Genomic DNA, 25044 nt, shown 5'->3' with positions numbered 1-25044 from the left:
AAGTGTATCCAAAGCAAATCAAAACAAAAGAGAGTGACACATAGCAGGGCAATGTGGGACTGAATCTCAAACCCAGGAACAGTTTGAAATTAAGAGTCAGGAAGATGGAATCTGAAAGAGCAATTTTAACTCCTCAACAATCAAAGTTACCCTGACATTCAATTAAATAATTGTTAGTTAGCGTTGTACTATGGGCTGCGGTTGGGTTTGGGTTCCACCTAATTCTAAACATGTGGAGAAAAAAAAACCTGCAAGAAATAAAATATGAGATCAAAAGGAATACAAAGGTTATATTCTGTCATAAAATGCCATAATGACTCTGAAGAGCCAATCAAAATCAACAAATGATGTCATTAATAAGAAAATGTTTTGATCATTATGTATTATGAATAGCTATGTGACATGAATCAGGGTTCTACATACCAATCAATATGTGTCTCCAGCATTAAACTGCTTGTTTACAAATTTGTTTGCTATCTATCCATTTACTTGGTTATGTTTGAGTTGATGAAGTATATCTTTACTGTTGATAATGTTTTGGGCTGTTAAATTTTGCTCTCAGAAAGGATGTTTTTATGTTAATTTCAGTTTTCTCATTGTGGTTTTTAATACTTTTGCTTGACTTTTTTATTTGTTGCTGCTGTTTTTTGATTTCTGAAATAGGAAGATACTTTTGCACCTTTGCCATACTAGAGTTTTCTGGGTACAAAAAGGTGCTGTCTCTATAATTTATAATCTTCTATAAGAAAATAATTTTGTTTTTTTTACTCTAGTCAATAATATCTACAAATCTGACATGTCTTAAAGTTATTTTGGCTTCATAACCAAAATAAATGGCAATACTGTGTTATACAGTTTTCAGGTAGAAATTACTTGTGGGATTTGAGCAGTTTTGTGGCCATAAGTAAAAATTTGCAAATAGAAACTAACTGATGGGACATTATTTAGGGACATGGATGTGAAATGATTTGTCAACATAAAAGTAACAAACAAAAATAAACTTGCTTATAATGCATAACACAGTTATGTTATGCACATACAGAATAAAGTCATAGTATTACAATTTTATTCCCATAACTTTATTCGTGAAATAATATGACTTTATTCTCATATTATTACAACTTTATTCTTGTGTTATTTCCACTTTATTCTCATAAGATTTTACTCTGATGATATGACTTTATTCTCATCCAAGTTTATTCTTGTAATGTTATTTTGTTTTATTTTATTTTTTTCTTAGTGAGGCCCTAATACTCCATTGCAGATTTAGAAAAACCTAGTTTTAAATGTTTTATTTTAGCAACATATTTCTTCAGACTGGAAGTGATATTTCCAGTTTAGTGTGATGCAGTTAGTGTCCTGAATTGTAAAAGAGAATCTGTGGAGTGATTTAAATATTAGGGTGATGGCAAGGAGGCCTTCCAACGTCACGTGGGTGGACATCATCACCAGACATAAATTCTCAAAATACCAGTGGAAATTCTTGTTCTGCACTTAAAAAGAAGTAAAGATGCTTCATTGAGTACTGATAAAAGAATAAATAATTTTACATAGATGTCTATCCAAGTAGATTTTATTTATTTTTTTTTCAAAATTGGCACACCTTTGGATTGTTTCATTATCTTTTGAGAGTTGGCCGTCACATTTCTTATCAGAGACAGACATCTGTGTTGCACAAAAATAATTTTGACACCTGCCAGTGGTATGAATCATTATGTGATTAACGTTGGAGCACGAAAAGTCCTTGTTGGAAATTCCCACAGCCACAGCACTGCTGCTGACCTCTTGGCAGCCTCCCCGACTCGAGTCTATCTTGTCTTTTCAATGGTTTGGGTGAGCCGTTGTCCCTTCTGTCCCACAGCTTCCTCAGTTATTGATGGCAGTTTTCATTGTGCCAACGGTTTATAAATAATGTGACCCTTCTGCTGATAGACAACCCTTGCACAATTACACCCTTCTGATCCTTTGTTTTCTCTTTGCAAACTTTAGCAGAAGAATGCAGATGGACGAAAGTCAGGAAAGTCCAACTAGCATAATTAAGCTTCTTTTCAGGTTAATTAGATTGAATTAACTTAATGTTAGATGCGAGCTCAAAAAGACTAAAATGAATAAATCAGAAGGTTAATAATCAATCTATGTTTGTAAGTTTGAGCTGACCTAGTAAGCTTTTGCACCTTTGTGTATTTTAAATATTAATATTAGAATGCATAGCACTATATCAGAATAAATCATCTATCATAGTCTTTTTTTTAATCCTAAAAATGTTGTGTTTTCTGTACAGATTTCAGAGCTATAGATTCGACTCTTAATCAAACCAGAACGACTGAGCAACATCTTGCTCATAGTGATATTTAGTGGAGTAGCTTAATCACATTTACTCACAGCAGAAATAAGAAAATGTTAAGAAATTACTTTTAATTATCACTTGTCAAAGCGAGTAAGAAATGGCTTGTTAAAAAAAACCCATTGGATCTCAAAACTGTAATAAAAGTTTGAAAATGTAGACGGACAAAAACACTGGCACATTGCTATTCCTACATTTTGTTTTATATAATTTTTGACCATATGTTCATGTTTTCTAAGTTCATTGTGCATTTTCCACACTATTTATTCTGTTTTTGCTGTACCTTGTTTCTCTTTAAGAAAATAAATAGCAGCAACTTTGTAATAAAACTTCTGCTCAGATAAAATTAAGTTTGTTTTTGTTCAGCTAAGTCAGGACAAGGCTTAGGTCGGCCTAAATCATTATTTACCAAAAGCTTTTTTTTTTTTTTTTGCCTAAATCAGTTTGACAAGAAAAAAATAACTTAGGCCTTTAGCTTAGGACAGCGATGATATTGCATGGTACATCTTCGTGCATCTCAATTTTCTCCTCACCTGTTGACTAAAAAAAATCCCTCTCTTTGCACGAATAGTACAGCAGAGCACATCCAACCCAGTTGGTTCTCTGTCATACATACACAAACACTCAAACCTGTCTATGTTACTCGAGCTGCAGAGCTGGGAACACACCCTCGGGGACAGGAATAACAGGCCACTCCAGAGTATGAGGACATCTGAGACACAGTGGCACCATACTAACATGATGGCTCTTTAACGTCTCCTTTATCTCCATCCTAAGGCTCGTCCGACTCCCCAGCAGCTACTGTTTACACCAACCACAAGTCAAGAGCGAAAGCAGAAAATGGACTTTCTTAATTCTGAGTGGCTAACGTCCACTAGAGGAAGGTCTCTTGTGTGGCGAGAGCCTCATATTGAATAAGGATGGAAATTTACATGACAACTTAGGAAAAATGCTTTTTCATTACTCATTCATCCCCTAAATCAGTTTGCTCCCCCACTCTTTACCTCTGCCTGAGCTATTAAATCACCATCTTGACCCTGCGACCTGGAGCCGCAACCATAAAGAGCCCCCTGTGGGTCAGAGGCCTGATTGTAACATTTGAATATGAAATAAGACTTGGTCGGGCCTGGAAACAGCCCCATGCACTGAGGCACAGGCTGACCCCCAAGAGGGAGAGGCCTTCCTCAGCAGCCTCAGGCCCGGAGGCTCCCTCTCGTCTCTCCGAGAGGATTTACTTGGACTTGAGAAGAAGAGCGAGAGCGAGCGAGAGAGAGAGAGAGAGAGAGGGGCTGAAGTTGGGAGAGGTGGAGGGGATGAGAGGCCGACAGAGAGGAGAAAAAGAGAGGGCAGACATTTGAATAAGACAAGAAGCGAGTAGTGTTTGCATAACAAAGGAGCCCGCCATCTCCCCTGATTGGTGTCACAGTGCGGCACTAAAGCCATGCAGGCCCCCCGGGGAGGGGTGATGTGTGGACCGCAGGCATGTTTATGCACCCAAGGTGTGATATCGAGGAGGGATGGGGGGGCGTCGCCAAGTTTCGGGCGTAAGAAGTTTGTGCGCATATCCTTGAAAAGGGGGAGAAGGTTTAAGGAATTGTGAGCTCTTCAAACTTTGACTTACTGAGAAGAAGTTATGCTATATTGTCATCGTATTGGGATATTTTGTTTAAGTATGAGGTAGATTGGAACAATTCTTACTCAACGTGTTAGGAATTAACCATTTCATCACACAATTTCATTACTCTGAATTGCAGGAGAATCTTTGTACCTGGAAATAGGTTTTGCACTTTTGCATTCATTTAAAAACTTAAATTGGGAACGTTAACTGTTCCAGTTGTTTGTCTTTACATAACACCAAAAGTTGTCAAACTTCCTGTTCAAAGGTCCAAATCAGGTTTCTGGGTAAGATTAAAGGTTTATAATAACATTAATGAGCAAATCTCTCATCACTCTGTAAAGCTCCCAAAGCAAAAGAAATAAGACTTTATGCATACAATTAATTCATTGTGATGATAACCTTCTCTTTTTTTGTTACACAAAAGCTTAATGAGGGCTAATTTTACAGGAATCCAAGCCAGCCAATTCAAAGTCTAATACAGGGAACAATACTGCAATAAAAACTTAATGCCAAAACTGTTTCATGGATGCTTTTAGCACAATCATCACCTGGATTTCTGTTATATTTTTTTATCCTAAGCATTACCATATTTATGGACATGCTTTTGTCGTCTTTTCTCAACCAACAGGGTATCAACTGTATGCTTTGTTAAAAAATTTGCATGGCAGAAATTCTCTAAAAGATGCTCTGACCCACAAAAATATCCACATACGTTAAGTATCGCAACTGAGAGAGATTTTCACTAGAGCTTTCTGCAGGGCATTTAATGTAATGATTTCTAGACAGAATAATGAGTGTTACATTTTGTTTCCTGTTGCAAGCAAATTAGTTTTTAGTCCATTAAAACTATTCCCTGAGGATGTGTGTGTGGCCTTCTTCCACCATCAGAGAAGATACAGCAGGTCTTTTAACAAAACACAGATTTCCTAAAGAATTATAGATGTCAGAATCAAACATGACAAGTTAGGTGTTAAACAGTATCAACTCAATTCATGTGGTTTTTGACTCACAAGAAAAAGAACGACAATAACACTGAAACAACTGAGGCACAAATTACTTTTGTACAGAGTAAACCGAGTGTAAAAATGCCCTCTCTGCCTTCAGTGAGATGCCTTTTTATATTTTGACATTTCAGAACTCCATGTTTTATAAATTAAGCATTCTTTAACGTAAAAAGTATCCGATCCTGCGGTTAATGCATAAAAGTTCAACAGGTATTTCAGTGGTATCAATTTAATCTTTTTATAAAGCGTGTTTTTGTTGTTTTTATATTTGTTAAAAATGCCACAACAAAGTACTTATTAATGCATTTTAATTTCCATTAATGAAATACTGTAATAACTAATGGAGAGTCCTTTTTACCATCATTAAAGAAAGAGAATGTTAAAATCTTTCTACTCTGTTGCCATTTCTGTGATTTTCCATTACAAATTAAGTGATTTTGATTTTAAAAATCTGAGCTGAAGTTATAAGAAATGATACAGGCAGAGAAAGATTACAATTATCCATTCATAACACTGTCTTACTTGGGCCTCCATATCCTTAACAGTTCAATTTGTCTTCTAACTTGTTCTCTACCTGTTTTGTTTTCAATCTGAATGTTAGGTGTGAAGTTCAGCACCGTCACCGTCTCCTCCTGCTGTGCAGTCAGAGTTGTAAGCTACTGCAGGTGGATCGCTGGCTCCAAGACGTCCTCTCCGTCCATCTCCACCTCCTTCTTCCTTCGTAAACCTTGGAAGGGAAAAGCACAAAAACAGAGATGACTGGGGATCACAGGAACAGGCAAATCCAGGGGATATGAGGTGGATTTCACAGCTCAATAAGTTTGGACAATTTGTTTACAATCCTCTTTATTGCAGATCCCCTGGGAGGAGGTGTGTGTGTGTGTGTGTGTGTGTGTGTGTGTGTGCGTGTGTGTGTGTGTGTGTGCATGTGCAGAAACACTTTTTCTCTCTGAGATTTTGCAACATGGAACGGTAGAGACGGGATGCAAAATCAGTGTATTAATAAAAATATGAGGTCACACTATGGAGGAAGATGAAGGAACTGTTAGTGAGAATTAGTGAGGGTTATAACAAACACACACACACACACACGCACACACTGAACCCCCTGTGTACAAAGCCTCCACAGGCTCATCTGGACGCCGCCGCTGGCCCTGGGGGACACACCTCCAAGAGAGATGGCCTGACTAACTCTCCATGGCAACTAATCAATAAGTGACAGAGTCAGTCACGACTGACCCGTAGCCGAGCGTCTTCCACCTCCCCCCACGTTCCCAGGGATACGATCCCCAAAAACCACACACACGCACACACACACATGCACGCACACAGGCAATAGTTCAAAAAACTGCCCCAAACTTGGCCAAAAACATCAATCTTCTCTCAGATTCAAATGAGGACTCAACTTTTTTTTTCTCAAGTCACGAAGCATATTTTCATCGAGTTGGCGTCAGATGTGGGTACGTGTTACAGAATGAACAGTAAGATGTGATCAGAGGGTTTCTGATGGACTACAGTCACCTCACATGGCCATTGTTTATCTGTCAATCCGTGTTCCCTTTCACTGTCCTCAGCATACACTGATCAATATCTGTGGCCTAGATGAGAGGCCTAATCTTCCCCCTTGCCACCCCCTAAGTCCTTGCCCCCCTCAGCTCTGCATTGTCCAATAGAGGTCCCATACACTCCTCGTAATGCCTAAAGAACAGCACATACACCAGCTCACATACACTTGGCCCAATTTTTACAGCACACCCTGGAAGGGTAGAAAAAAATCTATATCTTAGCAAATTTCAAGCAGCTCTACATGCTCCAGTGTTCATAGACAAACGTGGTGCAGAAAAAGACCATCTGCAGAGGATCGATGTTTCACACCAGAGTGAGTCAATCAGTTTCACATCAAAACCAAATGTTTCCATCCATTTGTCATCACGACTTACTCGCAACGAAGTCGCTTAATCCTGCTGCGAACTACCAGTGCGTGCGCTTTTGTGGTTTTCTGCAACCACAATTACAAGCAAAAACAAGTTCAAGAAAAGCTCGATGATCTCTAACCGAAGAAAATGTCAGAGGAACCAGAGAAAGAAAGAAAAAATAAATCAGATTCGTCCCGTTTCAAGTCGTTCGTGCGATTTGTATTTGCTCTATTTGGGACAAAAGCCACGGTAATCCTGACTCATATTTGACAAGTCTCATATTCACACACACCTGCTGCGGCAAAGTAAACACGCCTTCAGAGTCAAACACCTTAATGGATGACCTTTGCATTAAAAGCTGAGCTGGGATAAACCCGAAGGCAGGCACCGCTGACACGGTATAAAACAGAGACGTGCCCATTCTGGGCGTGATTGATGAGGAGAAGCCACATCATAGCTAAGTTGTGTGTTCAGTCTGTACATGGGTCAAACAACAAAATATCCATCAGACTCCTCCATCAAACCAAATGTTACATTAAAAAAAAGATTCTTTCATACTTCATTGAAAGCGTTTAGTTTATGTCATTGTTCGAGGGTTAATTTGAAGTTTCAATGAAATCGAAAATGTGGTTTCATAATTTTTCTAACCAGAGTGTAACATTTGATAGAAATCTGAAATAACTTCCAAAAGGATTCATATCCATTGGACTTGTTGACATTTTGTTGCTCTGCAGCCAAGAACTTTAACCTGCTTTAATTTGGATTTTTAAGAGCAGCACAAATTATAACTTTAACAGCTTTTCCCAAAAGAAACCTAAAAAGCGTGGAATATAAACGCATGCCACATTTTTTAGAATATGCGTTCCAATAAATCTCATTTGTCAAAGTACCCTTTGAAAACTGACAATCTCTAAGCAGGAATTAAACATACTTTCCATTAAAGCTAAATTTTTGTACTGAAAATGTTTTTTAATAGTCTGATGTAATACAGGCTTTCAAATATCCATCTGTGAGTAATTAATAATGTGTTTTGCTTAGTGATACACTCCAGAAATAAAATAACGTTTAAATAATATTTTAATTTATTGAATGGTTACATAAATATCAGTACATATTCAGTTTATTAATCCCAAAAGGAAATTAAATGTTGCTGTAATTTATGTCTCTTCAAACAGTCTGCATTGTAACGAATCTGAAGTTTTTGACTGAAGACACTTTGCTGTTGTGTAGCTGTTTGATGGAGTAACAGTCGATACCGATATGACGCAGGAAAAAAGTGCAGAACTGACTCAAAGGATTTCTTTTTAAAAGATAAAAATAAAAATACAGACATAAATGTTCTGAATTGTAAATCTATTTGCTATTTCTGCACCAGTACAGCAAATTTAAATACACCAACAGCTTCCCCAAATGTTTAAGGAACTTCAATTAGGAATATGAAATAAATATAGCATGACGTAGATCTGCCCTTATAGATTGTGCGTTGTAACCAATACCTGATGTGGAATTTTTTCAATATCGGCACCAATATAGACATTAATATCGGATCTCTACACATTAAAACATCTGGAAAAATATTTTTATTTTAGTAGTTGTTTGATACGTTAGCAAGTTATTTTAATAATAAACTGTTTTCAATGTAAGAAATAAAAACTTCTCTTCCGTTTATTAGGTTTATCAAACATTATCCTTGAGAAACAGTTTAGTATTATATTAAAGCTCATCAAATATGAGTCCTACATGTTTGTGCCTTTCTTTCTGAGCCTTCAGTAGCTGTCCTCCTTGATCTTTGCCCGCTGGAGCCTGCTGGTTTCAGAGGGAATTGTGAGGCTTAGCCTGAAACCACCACTCCACATTGCTCCAGGTCAGCCTGCAGCTCTTCAGATGGTTTTTCTTGCTTTTGTTCAATCAGTTCCAACCAAAACTTTAAGGTTTTAACTCGAGAGTTTTGAATGTTTTGATGACTTTTAAACTTTTTAGCATTTCAAAGCTTGAAAAAATAAGTTTAAGAAACATTTTTGAGATTTTTGTCTCCCACATTCTTGCTATCGTAAATGTGTGGAAAAGTGAATCAATTGTTAACTAGAACACCGAGTGTGAATAGCCTGTTGCTTTATTTCAACAAATTATGAAAGAAATTCACAGTTAATTCTATTTATCTTTCTGCATATGTTAACTTTAGTTTAGTCTTCGGCGCCTGCAAGGCGTTTATGCAACTATTTCACTTTCTACTGAGACAAGAACAAGTAGCTTGCAGCTGGGCGGATGCGTTTTCTTGAACAGCGGCATGCTTGTCTTTGAAGCATTTCCCACTCAGCATTCTTTGTGGTTGTGTCAGTGACTCTGATCCATCCACAGTTATCATTAATGAGACATTAACATCACGCAACAAGCCTCATCGGTGCCTACATGGGTTCAGGCAAAGACCTGAAGCTCAGATGTACTTAGAGCTACAAAGATGGTCAGATGTGATTTTTCTAGTGTCTCTGCTGAGTGCTGGCAGTGAATGAAGAGCGATGGAGAGGACGGTGCAGTGAAGAGGGATGGCTCTCAGTGGGTCAGCTCAAAAGCCCTGACCCCAGGAGGATTTGATGCCATTTTCCCACGCAGGGAGTCGACCTGAGAGGAGCTCGTTAACAACATCTGCCCCATTTCAGGGAGATTAACCCCCGTCCCCAACCCCCCGCACCTCAACAGCCTCGTCCACTCACACACCACTCTGCTGTCAATCCAAGAACCTCAAACAGGTTAGGGACAGGCCCTCCCATATTCAAGGATACCAGCCAAAAAACAACCCCACTGCAATCTGAAGCTATCACAGGAATCCTGACCCGCAGTGAGGCGTTCATCCGTTACACCCAAACCACGCCAATTTCTGATCTGCACATCAGGGGAGTTGCTAGATCGCAGACTGCGATTAAGTCGAAGGTTTGAGGGCGGAAGGCGTGCTCCGGCTACAGAGTTGCCCAGCCGGTCGGTGCAGGTGAATTAGTGATGTCACAAACGTCCTCCTGTCAGCCAGATTTGTGTAATGAGTTTTTCCACTCATCACACTGACGTAAACGGGGACACTTGGCACACACTTCTCGTGCTTTTACCACCGTCCCTCCCACCCCCTTCCTGTGTACTCGCACAAGATGTGCAACTGGCGGGACATGTTCTGACATAATTTGAGGAGAGAGTGTGAAAACCAGGGCTTACTGATCAACGTGGCCCATGGCGAGAGCCCTCCGTGTGACAGGTAGACGCATAGTGGTGAAATCCGCTGGGAATCTCCTGAATCGGTGTACTACAGGGCTATAATTAGGTTAGTTTTTGGAGAGGGGGTTAAACAAACAGGGGCTGTGAGGTCATAGCCAGATGGAAGTGGGATATGCCTGCACTTGCTGAGTGGGCACAGAGCTCCACAGGACAGGGGAGAGAGGCCCTCTGGGCACTCAGCATGTGGGGGAGCGGGAGGTGGGGTGCTTTTAAGCCAAATTCAGATTAACTGCCAGAATATTCAAACACAATCCATATACATTCACACTTTACCCCTAAACATCATCTTTAACTCCTAATCTAGTGTCGGAGGGAAACAAACAGGATTTCTCTGCACATTTCAAACAGAAACTTCAACTTTTTATCCTAAATTTATCCCCAGTATCCCAGTGTAGGGTGGATACTTTCCTGGAGTTTGATAACTGACCACTAACCTTTGCTCTGTCCACACACTTCTGAGGAGCAGCGGCAGAAAAGCTGCTTAATTTCAACAACAAAAAAAGGGAGTTTGAGAGTGCGATTAGGTGACGGGTGGCTGCTGGCACGCTAGAGTGACTTAAACCCTGTCAGTGAATGCAGGGAGGTCTGGATAATCTTTCCCTCCACAAAGGTACGTGGGGTCTAATCCGGGCTGCTGCACTGAGCTATCTGGATCCAGTTCTGCAGGGAGTGTGGGAAGGCCGGCAGGGCCATGCTGTTTCGGCCCTCTTTGTGACGGCAGATTATTTATCCTTAGGTACACTCCAACAGCAGGCTGGCCCATTCTTCCATGCACCTGTGTATAATAGTAACACAGCAGCACAGAGTGTGGCTATAGTTATAGATGCTGTGCAAGCTTAGTGGACTCTGATAATTAAACTAAATTAAGCATAGATTACAGGACGTTACAGTCATAACCAGTTTTATGGGATGTTTCTCTTATTCACATCTGAAACTTATAATTAATAATTCTGCATGATAGTTAACTTTTTTAATCAAGATATTTTATGCTGTACAAATACCTAAAAGATGTCTTTGGTGTAGTGTAGCTGAGATAAAATGCAGAAACAGAACTTTTCAAAATTATTTCTACTTCAATGCTTTTTATTTTAAAACTCAAGAGACTTGTTTTTTTTTCTTTATCTGAAATGATTATATATAATTCTCTTAAAATATTAAAATAACTTTCTAATAGCTCCAGAGAGCCAAGGAATGCACAGTGCACAAAAACACACTAAAAGTCAGCTTTCGTGTCTGATAAATGCTTCATTTTGATTGCAAAACGGCTAAATTTGAAGAGAAGCGAAAGTTGTTAACAGCAGCAACTTTTTGGAAATTCAAATGTTAATAAAGCTGAAGGATCTGTAGATTGTAAATGAAGTAGTGTGAATAAATTACTTTTTTCATTTTTTAGAAATAGCAGAAAAAAAAAACAAAAAGCAACAAAGAGTTAAATTAATATTTTCCTTAAAAATGTTATAAAACTTCCTCATTTTGGAAAACCAAATTATTTGCTCCACTTTTAATGTCATATTTGTTAAAATTTTAACAATTTGTGTGAGATTACCCTTTAAGATGTTAAATAAAAACACTTGTTCAGTTCATGTACATTTTAAAAGATATATTTAAATACAGCAGCATTTATATATAAATATTTATATTTTATAGCCACTTAATTCAATTTTAACCTTCTCCTTATTTTGCACACAAAACACTGAGTCACAAAATTACGTTTCGTAAAAATTTATTCAGCTTTTAAGAATAGAGGATGGTCTTAAAATATGTAGAAACGTCAGTTTAAATAAACCTTTTTTTCGTTCAGGATAAATGGTAAACATGAAACTGTCAAAAAAACATCACAAAACAAAACAAATTTACAAAAAAAAAAAATACAACCAAAAATAAAATAAAAAAAGGTCTTGAATAGTTCACAGGTTGCACAAGCTAGAGAAGGAAAAACAGAAATCTTGCTATAAATAAAACTTGCGTTTGCGACCGGCACAGTCTTAACATTTCATTTAAACCTAGTTCATGTTGGGAAGGAAATAAAAATAGAAAACAGAAAGGGACTACAAAGGCTGTGAACACAGTGGAGACGACTGACATTCTACAAATTAAGTGTAAACATTTATGAACAGACTGTCCATCCAACTTTTTTTCTGAAATACGCCAGCCCCTACACGAGGCCACATGCCTTTTCAAAGAGAGAAAATATGGCATTTATTTAAAATATAGAAGTCCAATTCTTCTACACAGGTTGATTGCTTCTACTTGAGATGAAAAGCCTCGGCGGAGCTGGGCTCAGCGTTCCGTTTGGGTCCATTTAAAGTTCATCAAACGGACGAGTCAGGATTTTCAGATAAAACTGTTCTTGAACGATTCTGCTGAACGTTCTTTCTGCAGCAACCAAAAGAAGTTCAAGTATCCGAAGAACATTTTTTTAAAAGTCTTTCTTTATTATTATTACTATTTATTATTCAAATGTGGGTGAGAGGTAGCGTCCCGTTGACGCCAGTCCCTGCGGTCTGATAGTGTGGATGGACGCTGTGTAACCGGCTGCTCTGCAGGGAGGAATGCTCCGCGCTGTCCCCGCCGGGGGGCAGGTACATGCTGATCATATCCCTCAGGTCCCCCAAGCACGCCCGCTGAGAGTGGGACGTGATGGCCGGCGGCGGCGAGCTCGGCTCCGTCTTACACACGGACGCCATGGAGCTCAGCCCCATGGCGCTGGTGGTCTGTTGCGTGTACGCCGGGGACATGCTGTAGGTGGACGCCGCGTTCATGTAGGTCTGCGCCGAGGACATCATCGGGTACTGCAGGCCGGCCATCTCGTACCGGTGCATCTGCTGGATCTGCGGGCTGTTCATGCTGTGATGCTGAGGGTAGGCCAGCTGGTCCTGCATCAGGGAGTATGCGCTGTTTGTCCAGCCGTTCATGTGCGCATAACCGTCCATCCGCTGGCCCACCGACACCGAGTTGTTGACGGCGTTGGATCCCGGCGCCAGCAGCCCTCCAGGCAGAGAATACTTGTCTTTCTTGAGCAAGGTCTTGGTCTTTCTGCGGGGCCGGTATTTATAATCCGGGTGCTCCTTCATGTGCATCGCCCGTAGACGCTTGGCCTCGTCAATGAACGGCCTTTTTTCGGCGTCGGTCAGAAGTTTCCAGTCAGCACCGAGCCGCTTGCTTATTTCAGAGTTGTGCATTTTGGGATTTTCTTGAGCCATCTTCCTCCGCTGGCCCCTGGACCAGACCATGAAGGCGTTCATCGGCCGCTTCACCCGCTCCTGGTCGCTGGCGCTGTTGTTCTTTGCGCCCGGCGCCGAGCCCGAGTTGGACTGCGGGAGCGGGGTCTTGATCTCGGTTTCCATCATGTTATACATTCAGGCGACTTTTAACGATCACTCACACGCACATGGAAAAAAAATGGATTAAAAGTTCACAAACCCTCGCCAAAAAAGTCAAAGAGAACGCCAAAAAAGTTCTGCCTGAAGCGACGAATGTGTGTTGCAGGTGCCTCTCTGGTTTGTGTCCGCTCAGAGCAGCTCCGTTCCTCTCGGCTCTCAAACACAAGTCTGTAAACTTGTTCGCCAAGCTCATGCGTTAATAGGCCCATGAGGCCGGACCATGTGATGTGGCTTGACAGGCTGACAATGAGAGGCAGGGGACCAATCAGCGCGCAGCTCCAACCGGAGAGCGCATCCGTGGGTTTCGGGTTGGAGGAGGGGGGAAGGAGGAGAAGATTTAAAACTGGAGCGCACTTCAGCAACAAGAGCGCAGAAATTTCAACATTAAGAAGCTGAGGATGGAAAATACTGAGGGGAAAATGAAAAGATTTGTTTTCGTATTCATTTTGGTTTTATTCTAGAGAAAATAATTATGTGGAAATTTTTATTTAGGGCGGCATTATTAGTAGTTGTATTATTAACTAGACTTTTTATTTATTAAGATTAGTGTTAAGAAACGAAGAGTAGATTTGTGGTGATTTAAATATAAATAAAGTTTGGAATTGGAAAATTTAGACCCGGGGGGCTAAATTTGTTTAAGGTTTGAATGATACATAAATCAAAAGAAAAGCAAGACAATTAAATTAAGTCTATAATCTGAATTGAAAGGAATATTTTAAATGTTTAATCCAATTTAAAATGTATTTGTAAAATTCAATCAGACCAATTTATTTATTTATTTCAACAATAGTTTCAGTAGATTCATCAATGTAATTATTTTTGTTTTAGACTACTTTATACCGACTTGATTAATTTATTCATTAAATTTTAGACACCATGTTGAGACGATCTGGAACTTTTTGTATTAGCCTTTCAACGTTTTAAAACAGAGTTGTGCTATTTTTTGTTTTGTTTGTTTTGTTTTTTGTTGATTTTGCATTGGATCATGTCAACATATTCAAGCTTTGTGAGGATAACATTACCTAACTTTTTCTAAAGCATGTAAAACGATTTTAAAGTTTCATTCATGAAAGTCACTACCTATCTTGATTTTTATTCAGTTCCACTATTTAAGTAGATAATCCTTTCATGAAATATATATTGAATGAATGTTAAATCGTACTGGAACGGACCTTTTATTTGGAACTTTAATACATTAACGACCTCTTGTGGATGAGAAGGGCTCTTTCTTTTTTGGTCCCATGAGGAAAAGTTTAGTTGAGCACTTTTAAACCCTGTCAGCTGCTGTTTGCAGTCCACAGAACAATCAGCGTGGAGAGCTCCCCCTTTGCTTTTTTTATTTGCATGTGTCGCCTTTACAAACGACCCTCAGCCACTGAAACCAAAACCAAGGGCGTGAAACATCTCACACCTGCTAATGAATCCGACGCGAATCGACCATCGAGAATGAGCCATTAACACCTGAGAATCTGCGGGAGCTCTTGTAGGTTGCGTTTTAGGGCGAAACCTCCTCCTGGGGGGTTTACAAGATAAAAATGCAGCTACTGTTGGGCCCTCCGCGGACCGGCGGCACGGGAAACGCGCATAAAGCAAATTAAACGCACGGTTTTGTTTTCTCATTTTTTTTAATTGTGATAAGACAAAGAATAAAGCCAAGACGCCTTCCTGATTCAAACTGAAATTGATTGAATTTTATTTAACAAACAAAAACACGCAAAAGTTAATTTTCTGTCTTGCCAAATTTTTTAAAGTTAATCTCATAAAACCGTTTTGGCAAAATCTACTGGCAGCTGAAATCAGACAAAACTAAATCAGAATCATGCACGAATGGTTTAGCAAAAAAAAAAAAAAAAAAAGGGGGGGTGGGAATGATTCTGTAGCCAAATTGTGGGGAGAGATCCCACTTTATTCGTCTTGAGCCATAGTCGTTATAAATCCGCTCAAAAAGAGACATACCGCACGGAATCCATTTTCCCGTTCAATGGGGCGTGACAAACAGCGCGGGAGCAATAAAACTAACGTCCAATTAGTAGTCATCTAATTCTCAGGGACCGGTTATTTGTTTATCTGCGCAAATCTCAATACTGATCCGCTTGTAATCTCCTTATGGAAATTGACCGGTAGCAGAGAGAGAGAGAGAGAGAGAGAGAGAGAGAGAGAGAGAGAGACCCAGTCAGGAGTAACCCGGAGTTTGATAATGAGGCCCTCTGTGCAGCTAATTTCCTAATTAAGGGACGGAGGGACCACCAGCACAGTCTGCTCCGATTCAGGCTCAACAAGCCCCGACAGTCCTGAGGGGTCTCTCAGGGCGCTGTGCTGCTCAGTGTTGGGAAATATGTCGAAGTCTTGACTTAAACCTCAGTCCTGGTTAAAACTTGTATTTCCTCTTTCTTTCAAATTCAAAATCGAGCGCACAAAGCGTAAAATCAAGGCTTTACCCTATGTAAATCAGTCGCAACTATGTTTTTTTAAGGTTAGTTTAGTATGTTATTAAATACATGTTTAAGTACTACACTTTCATTTATTTATTTTTGACTTATTTGCAACTCGACGACAAAGTTTTTCATTATTTTAGACTTTTTATGCCCGAAAATAATCTCTTAAAAATACATAAAATATCTGTAATTTTTTTTTTTTTTTTGCTGTCGTTTATTTGGCGGTTTTATTTATACGCTGCATGAATTTGGTCCGTTTTATTATCACATATTACAATAAAGTAACCCCGCACACACTCTAAATATTAGCCAATTCTCAAATCGACAATAATCATACTTTTCTACATTTTTTTGTGCCTGGAATCGGTAACTTTTTTCGTGTTTTGTTTTCAGCTCGGTGACCGGCGGACGGAGCCCCTTTGAGAAACAGTAATTAACAAAGAATGGCTTTTCAATTACAGTCACAATGGAGACTGTCTCATTAAGATTTGCATGATTTTTTGGGGGGGACCGGGAATGCAAATGAAGATGCAATTTACGCACGGTCTGCTGTTCCCTTTGTGCAGCGTGAATGGCTGCGTCCTCCCAGTTCAGCTCAGGTAAAAATAATATTCACGGGTCATTTAAAGGAATAAAAGTGTTGGTCTTATCGCCTCTTTGTCGCACAAAGCTGCGCTGGTAGTCCTAATGATAATTGGACTCATCTGACCAGTAAGAGCTGCAGTTGGTCATATAAAAATGATGCATTTTAACGTTCATGGTGTTTAATGCTATAATCTGTAACGCAGAATCACTGAACATTTTAACTCTGCTCCCTGCCTCGTGTAACATCACCTCTATGAGTTTTGATTTCTGCAGCAGGTAGAATACCCGGATGTTGTTCTAGGAAATTAAGACATTGATGACGTGATAAAGTCAACAGGTGCTTATTGTCAGATCTGGACTAAATTTTTCTATTTTATTTAATCAAAGCCTTAAAAGTCAAAGCATTTATCTACCAAAACTGTTTATGTCTTTAATTAGAGGATAATAATTATTCCATAAAGCTGTTATTTTTAATGTCTTAATCAAACGTGCTACTTTTTGTATCATCTCATCCAGTTAAATATTAATGAAAACAAAATATGGCTTCATTATATCTGGCCAAGTATTTTTAAGCTCCTCTAGGGAAATGGGTCCAAACATTGGGGTTGAGACCCCTGTGGGAGCCGTGAAACACCAGGTGACGGGTCTTCAGAACTTTATTTTAAATGTCACATCTGAAATCTGACATTTAAGAAATTATATAATGGTTTGTGAGACTGTTTTTGTTCTAATCCTCTGGTTCGATCAGCTTTTTGTAGCTTTTGCATGGGGAACACTGAAAGAAAAGTTACCTGTCAGGTTCACCCTGAATGAGTTTTCTATTGCTTGATTGTCTGTGCCTGTGGGGAACAGGCATTCCCTTGTGTTGTGCTGAGTGTAAAATAATATGCCAGCGCACTGTGGCTTTTTATTGATGCAAAGAAAAAAGGCGTCTGATTCACAGCTATTGACTTTGTGCTAATTTAAAAATATATTTCCATATTTTTAAGGGATCTTATGTGATCAACTTTAGTTCAAAATCTAAAATACTTAAACTAGTAGAAGAGATCAAACATAAACTGAATTATGCTGCCCTTACAAGTATTTTTTTTTTTTTTACAACTTGAGATTAAGATTGTTTTGTTCTACATTTTGCATGCATAAATACTAAACTGGATAAGATTTTGTGGCTATTGATTTTCTGATTGAATGTAAATGTAATTTCTAAACAGTGCTGCTATCTTTACCAGGTCCCTCTTGAAAAATAGGTTTTATATCTCAGTGAGGTTTTTTATCTGGTTAAACAAATGTTATTATTACAACAAAAAAAATAAATAACTATAATATTATCAATGCTTCAAAATGAATTGATACCACCTTAGATTAAAGTAAGTCTAAATCTGCAATGTTTAGACTAGTCAAAACTGAAATGAGTTCAAATCAGACAGTTTATTAGAGACACAGAGTTGTGGTATATTATAGAGATAAAAAAATATATAAATCAATATATATTAAATAAATACATATTAGATATGTAGAAAATTAAAGCACTCATCCAGTCTGTTTCATTGTCCATGCAAGTTCTCAATAAATTAGTTTATTATAAGGCTAAATTACAAGAATTACAATACAATCAAAATTAAATTTATTTTAGTGACTTAATTCAAAAAACAAAACATGTATTCTATAAATTAATTATTCAAAGTTACTTTTTCACCAATCACTTATATTTCAAGCATTTATTTCCTTTATGGTGATTACGTTTTATAAATTATTCATTATTGACAATTAAGATATCAGACCAATTAGAAGGACATTTAATGACTAAATGTTGACCTGCTGAAAAGTGTATCCATTTGCTGTAGAGTAAAACCGTTCCATTCTTGGTCGAGGCTCCTTTTGCATGAATTACTGCATTGATGCAGAACATCTGTCTGTGGTGCATGTTACAGTTCAGACATCTGATCAAACTCTTGATTTGAATTTGCTTCACAATCAGAGATGTCAAACTCCCTTCCTCAACAACTTTTAGATGTGTCCCTGCACCAACACACCTGAATCCAATGGATTTACCTCTTCAGGGTCCAGCTAACAACCTTATTATTTGACTCTGGTATGTTGAAGCAGAAACGTTGCAGGACACTCGCTCTCATGCTCTGGAGTTTGAAACTTGTGCTCTAAATTCTGCGGTTATCTCTGCTGCTTAAGCACTTCATTTTAACCATATTTTTTTCTTCCACTCAACTTTTCTTCAATATGCTTTGATACAGTGAAAGGCCAGTTTCTTTAAATATAACTATTTATAGCTTATTATCTATGTGTAGAGTTTCAATGACTTTCTGCTGGCCAACTGTTCTATCAGCATTATTGTCTCTGCATAAGCCATAACAATAAATTCCTGTATATGAAAATATATTTTTTATATTGGTCTTCTTTAATATTCAAATTATCCAAAAAAATGTTGAAAAAAATAATTACAAATATATTATTCTGTGTCTTATGATCCAAGTAATACAAGCTTCATTTTTACTTTTGAATTATTGAAATAAATGAACCTTTTTTATGATGAAATCATTACCTATGGACCAGAATCTGTACATTTTTTAAATAACTGGTAATAAAATGAATATTTTTTTCAATGTCTAACATGAAAAACAAACTTATAAAGTTGATTAAAATGTATAAATTCACCTTATGATTGAGAAAAGCGGGTCATTGTCCCCGACTGTTGGTCCATCTGAAGTACTGGAGGTTCAGTCATCAACAGAAGGAGCTGTCACTCCAACCTTCAAACATAAAAGCAAAACACACACTCAGAAGACAGATGCATTGATTTTCTTTTTTTTTTTTTAGATTTAGTGTAGTGTGCACATCTGCCTGGAGGACTAATGGAGCACACTGCATTCCTCCCTCAGCTGTAAGAGATTCATTTGTGCTTCGTTTGTGGTGCTGGCCCACAAGTGTCATCCCCCGCACTCAAACGCTCACCTTGTACCACTATGAGGAATGCGAGCGTCTTACTTATCGACCTCTTCCCGTCTGAAACAACACACAAGAAAGCTGCTTCAAACTCCAGCTTCTTTTATTTTCCCTCCCTCAGCAGCCAAGCATGTCCTTCCTCATTATGTTCCTGTGTGTGAGGCCAAGGCCGCTGACACAGACCCAGTGTAATCTCTTTAACCCGCCACTGTCGCGAGCAGACAAGGCGTGACCACCCAGCGCCGTGCTCCATCTCACTCAGCCGAGAGGGGAACAGTTTTCTCACCTCATCACCTTTGGCTCATAGCTGCTTATCATTTTAGGGATGCACATTTCAAACACAGTCGATCACACACACACACAGACCCGGGGTTAATCGCTGCGACAAGGCCACTTTAGATAATCATGTGCAGCGGGGTGAAAATCCATTCTTACTGACCCTCCAGTTCCCATAATTGCCAAAAAGCATCTCCCCCCCTCCCCCTGTGGTTATTGGCTAATGAAGCCAAGTGAAATTATATCACAAGAGAGAAAATCAGTGGAGACATTTTTTTGTCATAAAGATACAATGATTACTGACTCTTTGCTTTGCAGATTAGGGGAAACATATTCAAACATTTGGTATATGACGCGTTAAATGAAAACTAAAACATTAAATTACAGTAAATTATAAGACCCCGTCCATTAGAAGCTAATTTTAATTCACCTTAAATTAGGCAGAAAATTTCAGAAAATGTGTTTTTGCCTCAGAGCCACTAAGACACTTTTGAGCTCCACATGACTTCCTTGTTTGTCCCTCGGGTCAGAACTTGACCCTCTAATCTGGGCACTTTGCTTCCAAGATTTTTACAACAAGTTGCATTTTGTTCAGAAAAAAATGTGATTTTAAAAATTCTGCTGTTTTTTATGTTTTAAACAAAAGGACACAGGAATTAAATTTTATTTTGTGTACTATTTGATAAATTTTAGGATTTTGTGGTCCTGCATTTATTCTACTTTCTCGAATAAAAAGCATGTTAAGTATGTCTTAAATGACACAGTAGAAATCCACTTTAAAACAGCTGACCCATATTTCATATATGTATTAAAATAGATACAAATACGCACATTCTCCATAATTGCTTTCATATTTAAATTATTTTTTATGACTCAGCTAAAAGCAAATTTCTGAAAAAAGTCATCTGCAATGCTTTTTAATTTTTTTTTTGCTTCCTGTAAGGTAGCAAAAAAAAAATCTACCATCTTGGACTTTGACTTTCCACTAGATGGTGGGAGGAATGTGTATGATTTGATACATCAGGCTTTTAAAGAAAGTATCAACATTTTTGTACAGGTCTCAGAAACCTGTATCAAAAAATATATGTATGGAGTTGAGAAAAGGTAAAATGTAATAACATTGAAATATTTACTTAAAGTACTGAAGAAGTTATTCATCAAAGATGAAATGCAATTTTTAATTAAGACATGTTGAAAATAATTTAGTTTCTAAATTCAAAATAAAACATGGCAACCATATAAAATACAGGATTTTAAACAAGATCAAACTCTTATGATCACTTGTTGGTTTATTTGAATTCAGCTTTAAAGTCCAGGAAATGCTTAGATACAAGCTGAAGAAATTATTAAATTCCTTTGAATTATGACAATTTTAACGGGTTTTCTTTATTTTCTACACAGCTAGTAAATTTGTCAACCTGTTTTGTGTTAGTTCAAGTTTCTCTTTCGGGGAGCCGCAAAGATTGCTTACATGTCTGGCCAGCCCTGGTCTGGTGCCTGAAAAGTGAATGGCATTATCAACACCTCTGTTTGATGATCACTTTAGGTACAGTTATTTCCCCGGCCAGTTAATTACAGCACTCATTATTCCCTCATGTATCGGCCGAATCGTTGCCATGTTCAGTGTTTTTACTAAAACAAAGGAAACTTTCTCAGTTTTTTGTTTTGGGGAAAGTGCTGAATTGTCATGTTTTGCTTTGCACCGTGCCCGAGCAAGCGGCCCTCTTTTGTTTTAGCCATAATTGAGATCCCACTAATCTAGCTTCTTCTTCCCTTTTTTTTTAAATGAAACACTCCCTTTGTCAGGGCTTCATTAGTTTAAGATAATATTGTTAGAATCCACAATTAATTTGCAGTGTAACTGTAATTAATTAAATACACCCAATTTTGTAATATGATTAATGCCGCCAAGTTTGTTATCTGCATTCTCCTACAGAATGAAAATGTAACAGCAGCAGAGCTGCTGAGCATTAATTGCAGAGGCTGGGAGCTTTTGGGAAGCAAAATTATAGAAGGTAATTTATTAAACCCTAAATAAGAAACAAACAAGCATAAATTGATATATAAATCATGAATAATGTAATCTAGTTCTGATTTGGGACAAAATGACTAATCTCTGCTGCATGCCAAGCACTTGATGAAGTAGATAGTGGTCATAAATTCAGTCACAGTCAAGGTCTCATTAAAACCGGCTTAATTTAATTAAGAGTTAGCCATCGCCCTCTAAATATATTAATTACCTTGAGCATGACGAGATAAGTGTGGCGATTACGGCGCGTTTCATTAAAGCAGGTCTTCTGGGAGGAGAGCAAACTAAGGTGGGAAGCTGGCTGTGTTGACAAGATAATGGATGGGCTGGACTGAGATGAATTTGGTCACCTTGCTTCTGGTTGAGCGCAAAGAGGTGAGGCAGAGGACAACACTGCATAAAAAATGCAAGTTTTTTTAATTAAATTTTTGTATTATTATTATTATTATTATTATTATTATTAGTGGTAGTTGTTTGTTTTTCAATATTTTACCTGAAAATGAAATAAAAATCAGAAAACTCATCATGCTTTGCAAAGTAAGAGGAGAAAATCAAACAATTTTCCTGGAGAGAACGTTAAGAAAAAAGTCATAATTTTGTTTGTTTGCCAAGTCTTATTTTAATAACTTGGTTTGTTCTTATAATTACACTAAATTAAACTCATTTTTTCCCTTCTTGCCAGAACACTTAAAACATAAGAAAAAAACAGAACTGGAAATCTCTAACAAAGCATTTCTCCCTCCTTTCTGTGCAGCCCTAAAACAGTCCATTGTGTCAGATTCCTCTTACATCAAAATTTATTTCTCACCAACACCTAAGAGCTAGATTGTCGTGCCGCCTGTTTGCGCTCGCACAAAGACGCCTCCGACAAATACGGAGCAGAAGTGTGCCGAGGGGTGCAGAAGCAACGGCTCATTGCCCCACAGACTGATATGTCAATGAAACATACAAGACGCTGCCGGTTGCAATGGGGAGATTTCCAGCCTCTGCTCCTCTCCTGGCTGACAGCAGGACAAAGAGCCTAAGCTACTATTATCTGGAAGCAAGACTCTCATTCCTGCTTTCATCCTTTTCTTTAAGAGTACAAACATAGATATGGAGCTCTGCTTAAAGTCACTGATGCATCCAGCCTGGATGAGCCTTAAGCAGCGGAGTCAGGCTGGATATTGTTGAAATGTCAGAAGGGTTGAAGTGAAGGGGCTTCCTTTAGGTTTAGTTGCACAGTTTCTGATCACAATAACACCAGGTCAAAGAAACCAAGCATGAAAAATACGTTATTTCCACACGTGAAGCAATGCAACAACTTCACAAATTCAGTACATGAACTCAGAGAACACAAAGCTCCCCAACGCCGCCGTCTTCCTGAACGCCCCCTCCCTCTTCTCTCCTCTCCTTCCCACTAACCTCCTCCCACTCTGACCAGAAAAAAATCCAGGAACTCACCGAGCTCTCACTGGTCTCAAGGCTGCTGCTGCTGCTTCTGCCTTTCAGTTCCTCTGCTGGTCCCACCTTCAATAGCCGACTGTCAGCAGGCCCAGAAGAAGAACTCTATGGGCAGAAAGATGGCAAGCTCAGAGTCGAGCCTCGGCCTTTCAAACGGCACAACCGAGGCGCAGAGGAGAAATATGAAACGTTGCGAGTGTTGGGCAGTCACTTCTTTGGGCCGTGCACACTGCAGCTGAGCTCTCCCTGCTCTGGGACCCATCTCTTTCAGCCAAGATTGCTTCATACAAAAGTTGACAATGCACCACTGAAAGCCATTGTTGATATTCAACATTTTTTAAATAGCTGAACAGAATAGACAACATGGCAGGCTGCAAAACTTGGCAAGGAAACTGACCTGGAGCTGCCCATTTGAAAGGATTGCCTCACTGGGTGAGAGAAGAGAGGGCTATTGTATTAAAAAAAAAAAAAAAAAACGAGGTACGGAGAGCTGGTGTGAAAGAGTCGGAAAAAACAAAACGTCTCCCATCCCTGGAGAGTGGAGCATTACGCTTTATGTGCAGCAGGAAGAAGACAATCACTTTTCACAGTCACAAGCACATATGCATTACCAAGAGGGAGCAGAACAATAAAATCAATGCAATCCAATCCATTTTAAACCAGGATATTACATTTCTGGCTCTTCATAAATAAATCTCAGCATGTAAGAGGTAAATCTTAGTGCCAGCACAACGGAACCAGAAGTTCCAGCATTTTTATTTATTCACCCGGCTTTGCTCTGGCGTGGCTAAGATCCAGTGGATTGTCCTGCATGTCTCTCTAATGTTGCATGGATGGGAATGATGCTGCCTGACGCAGGCGATGGTGTTCTGTTTCCATCATTGTTGAGCTGACAGCGCCGCAGATTGATATGGACATTTAAGACGCCTTTAACTGCACATATGTCAGAGCATCACAGTGCCGCTCGTGCCTGGGGAGATATTAATACATCTGATGTAGGTGTGAATGCGTGCGTGTGTGTGTGTGGGTGTGTGTGTGTGTGTGTGTGTGTGTGTGTGTGTGTGTGTGTGTGTGTGTGCGTGTGTGTGTGTGTGTGTGTGGGCCTGAGGCAGGTCCCAGTGTTATGTTCTATGCAGCCTTGTGTCTTGTAGTGAGAGCAGGATGGGAGGAGCAGAGTGTGAGTGATTAATGTGTGAACAAACACACTGATCGTCTTTAATTGCACTGCAAAAGCACAAAATCTTACCACATACCTTGGTAGTTTCTAGTGCAAGTATCTTAGTACACTTGAAATAAAATAAAACTATCTTACAAGAAAGTGTTTAGCAAGATATAGAACACTTAAAATATATTGTAAGTAAGTGATTTTTTAATAATGATGAAGACCTTACATTGGCAAATCATTTAATTTATAACAAGACACTTTCCCTTTGTTACAAGTGTAATGCTCTGCCAATGTATTGAGTTCTTTTTTGTAATTATTTACTTAAAACATTTTCCTACAGCTCACTGAAAAGCTACTCATAAGTTAGTTTTGTCTTATTTTCAGCGTTCTAAGATATTTGATTGTGAATATCTTCAAAATGGCGACATATAACCAACAGAGCATTTGCCACACTCTGAAAAATATATTCCAAAGGATTAAGATCATTGGATTCTCAAAACTCCTGTTTTCAACTTTGCTTTTACTTAATTTCAGTTTATTTGATTTCTTCTTACATGTTTTATTTCATGTTTTATTATAAAGCACTCTATCTTCTTTTACTTACATATAAAAATAATAATAAAATTG

General features: G+C 38.6%; 1 protein-coding gene and 1 long non-coding RNA gene across 2 annotated transcripts; both read right to left on the bottom strand.

Moving 5' to 3' along the window:
- Window positions 1-4698: 4698 nt before the first annotated feature.
- Window positions 4699-24460, bottom strand: LOC106926747 (uncharacterized). The gene is made up of 3 exons (XR_001420147.2): window positions 23253-24460; window positions 19217-19311; window positions 4699-5693 (listed from the first exon to the last, which is right to left on the bottom strand). It is a non-coding gene; the product is annotated as an uncharacterized LOC106926747 (long non-coding RNA).
- On the bottom strand, window positions 11850-13712 carry sox3 (SRY-box transcription factor 3). The gene has a single exon (XM_015001832.2). It carries the CDS (start codon window positions 13500-13502, stop codon window positions 12600-12602), a length of 903 nt encoding a protein of 300 aa, XP_014857318.1. The 5' UTR covers window positions 13503-13712; the 3' UTR covers window positions 11850-12599.
- Window positions 24461-25044: the final 584 nt, after the last annotated feature.

The sequence above is a fragment of the Poecilia mexicana genome, unplaced genomic scaffold (assembly GCF_051168715.1).
Source record: "Poecilia mexicana isolate PSO_F unplaced genomic scaffold, ASM5116871v1 scaffold_10, whole genome shotgun sequence".
In the NCBI taxonomy this organism is placed as follows: domain Eukaryota; kingdom Metazoa; phylum Chordata; class Actinopteri; order Cyprinodontiformes; family Poeciliidae; genus Poecilia; species Poecilia mexicana.
The sequence above is the reverse complement of the archived record's forward strand: the minus strand, read 5'-3'. Positions and strand labels throughout refer to the sequence as shown.

Bases quoted from the DNA above. Each gene is read 5' to 3' on its own strand.
- sox3 (XM_015001832.2), bottom strand. From the start codon at position 13,502: ATGTATAACATGATGGAAACCGAGATCAAGACCCCGCTCCCGCAGTCC.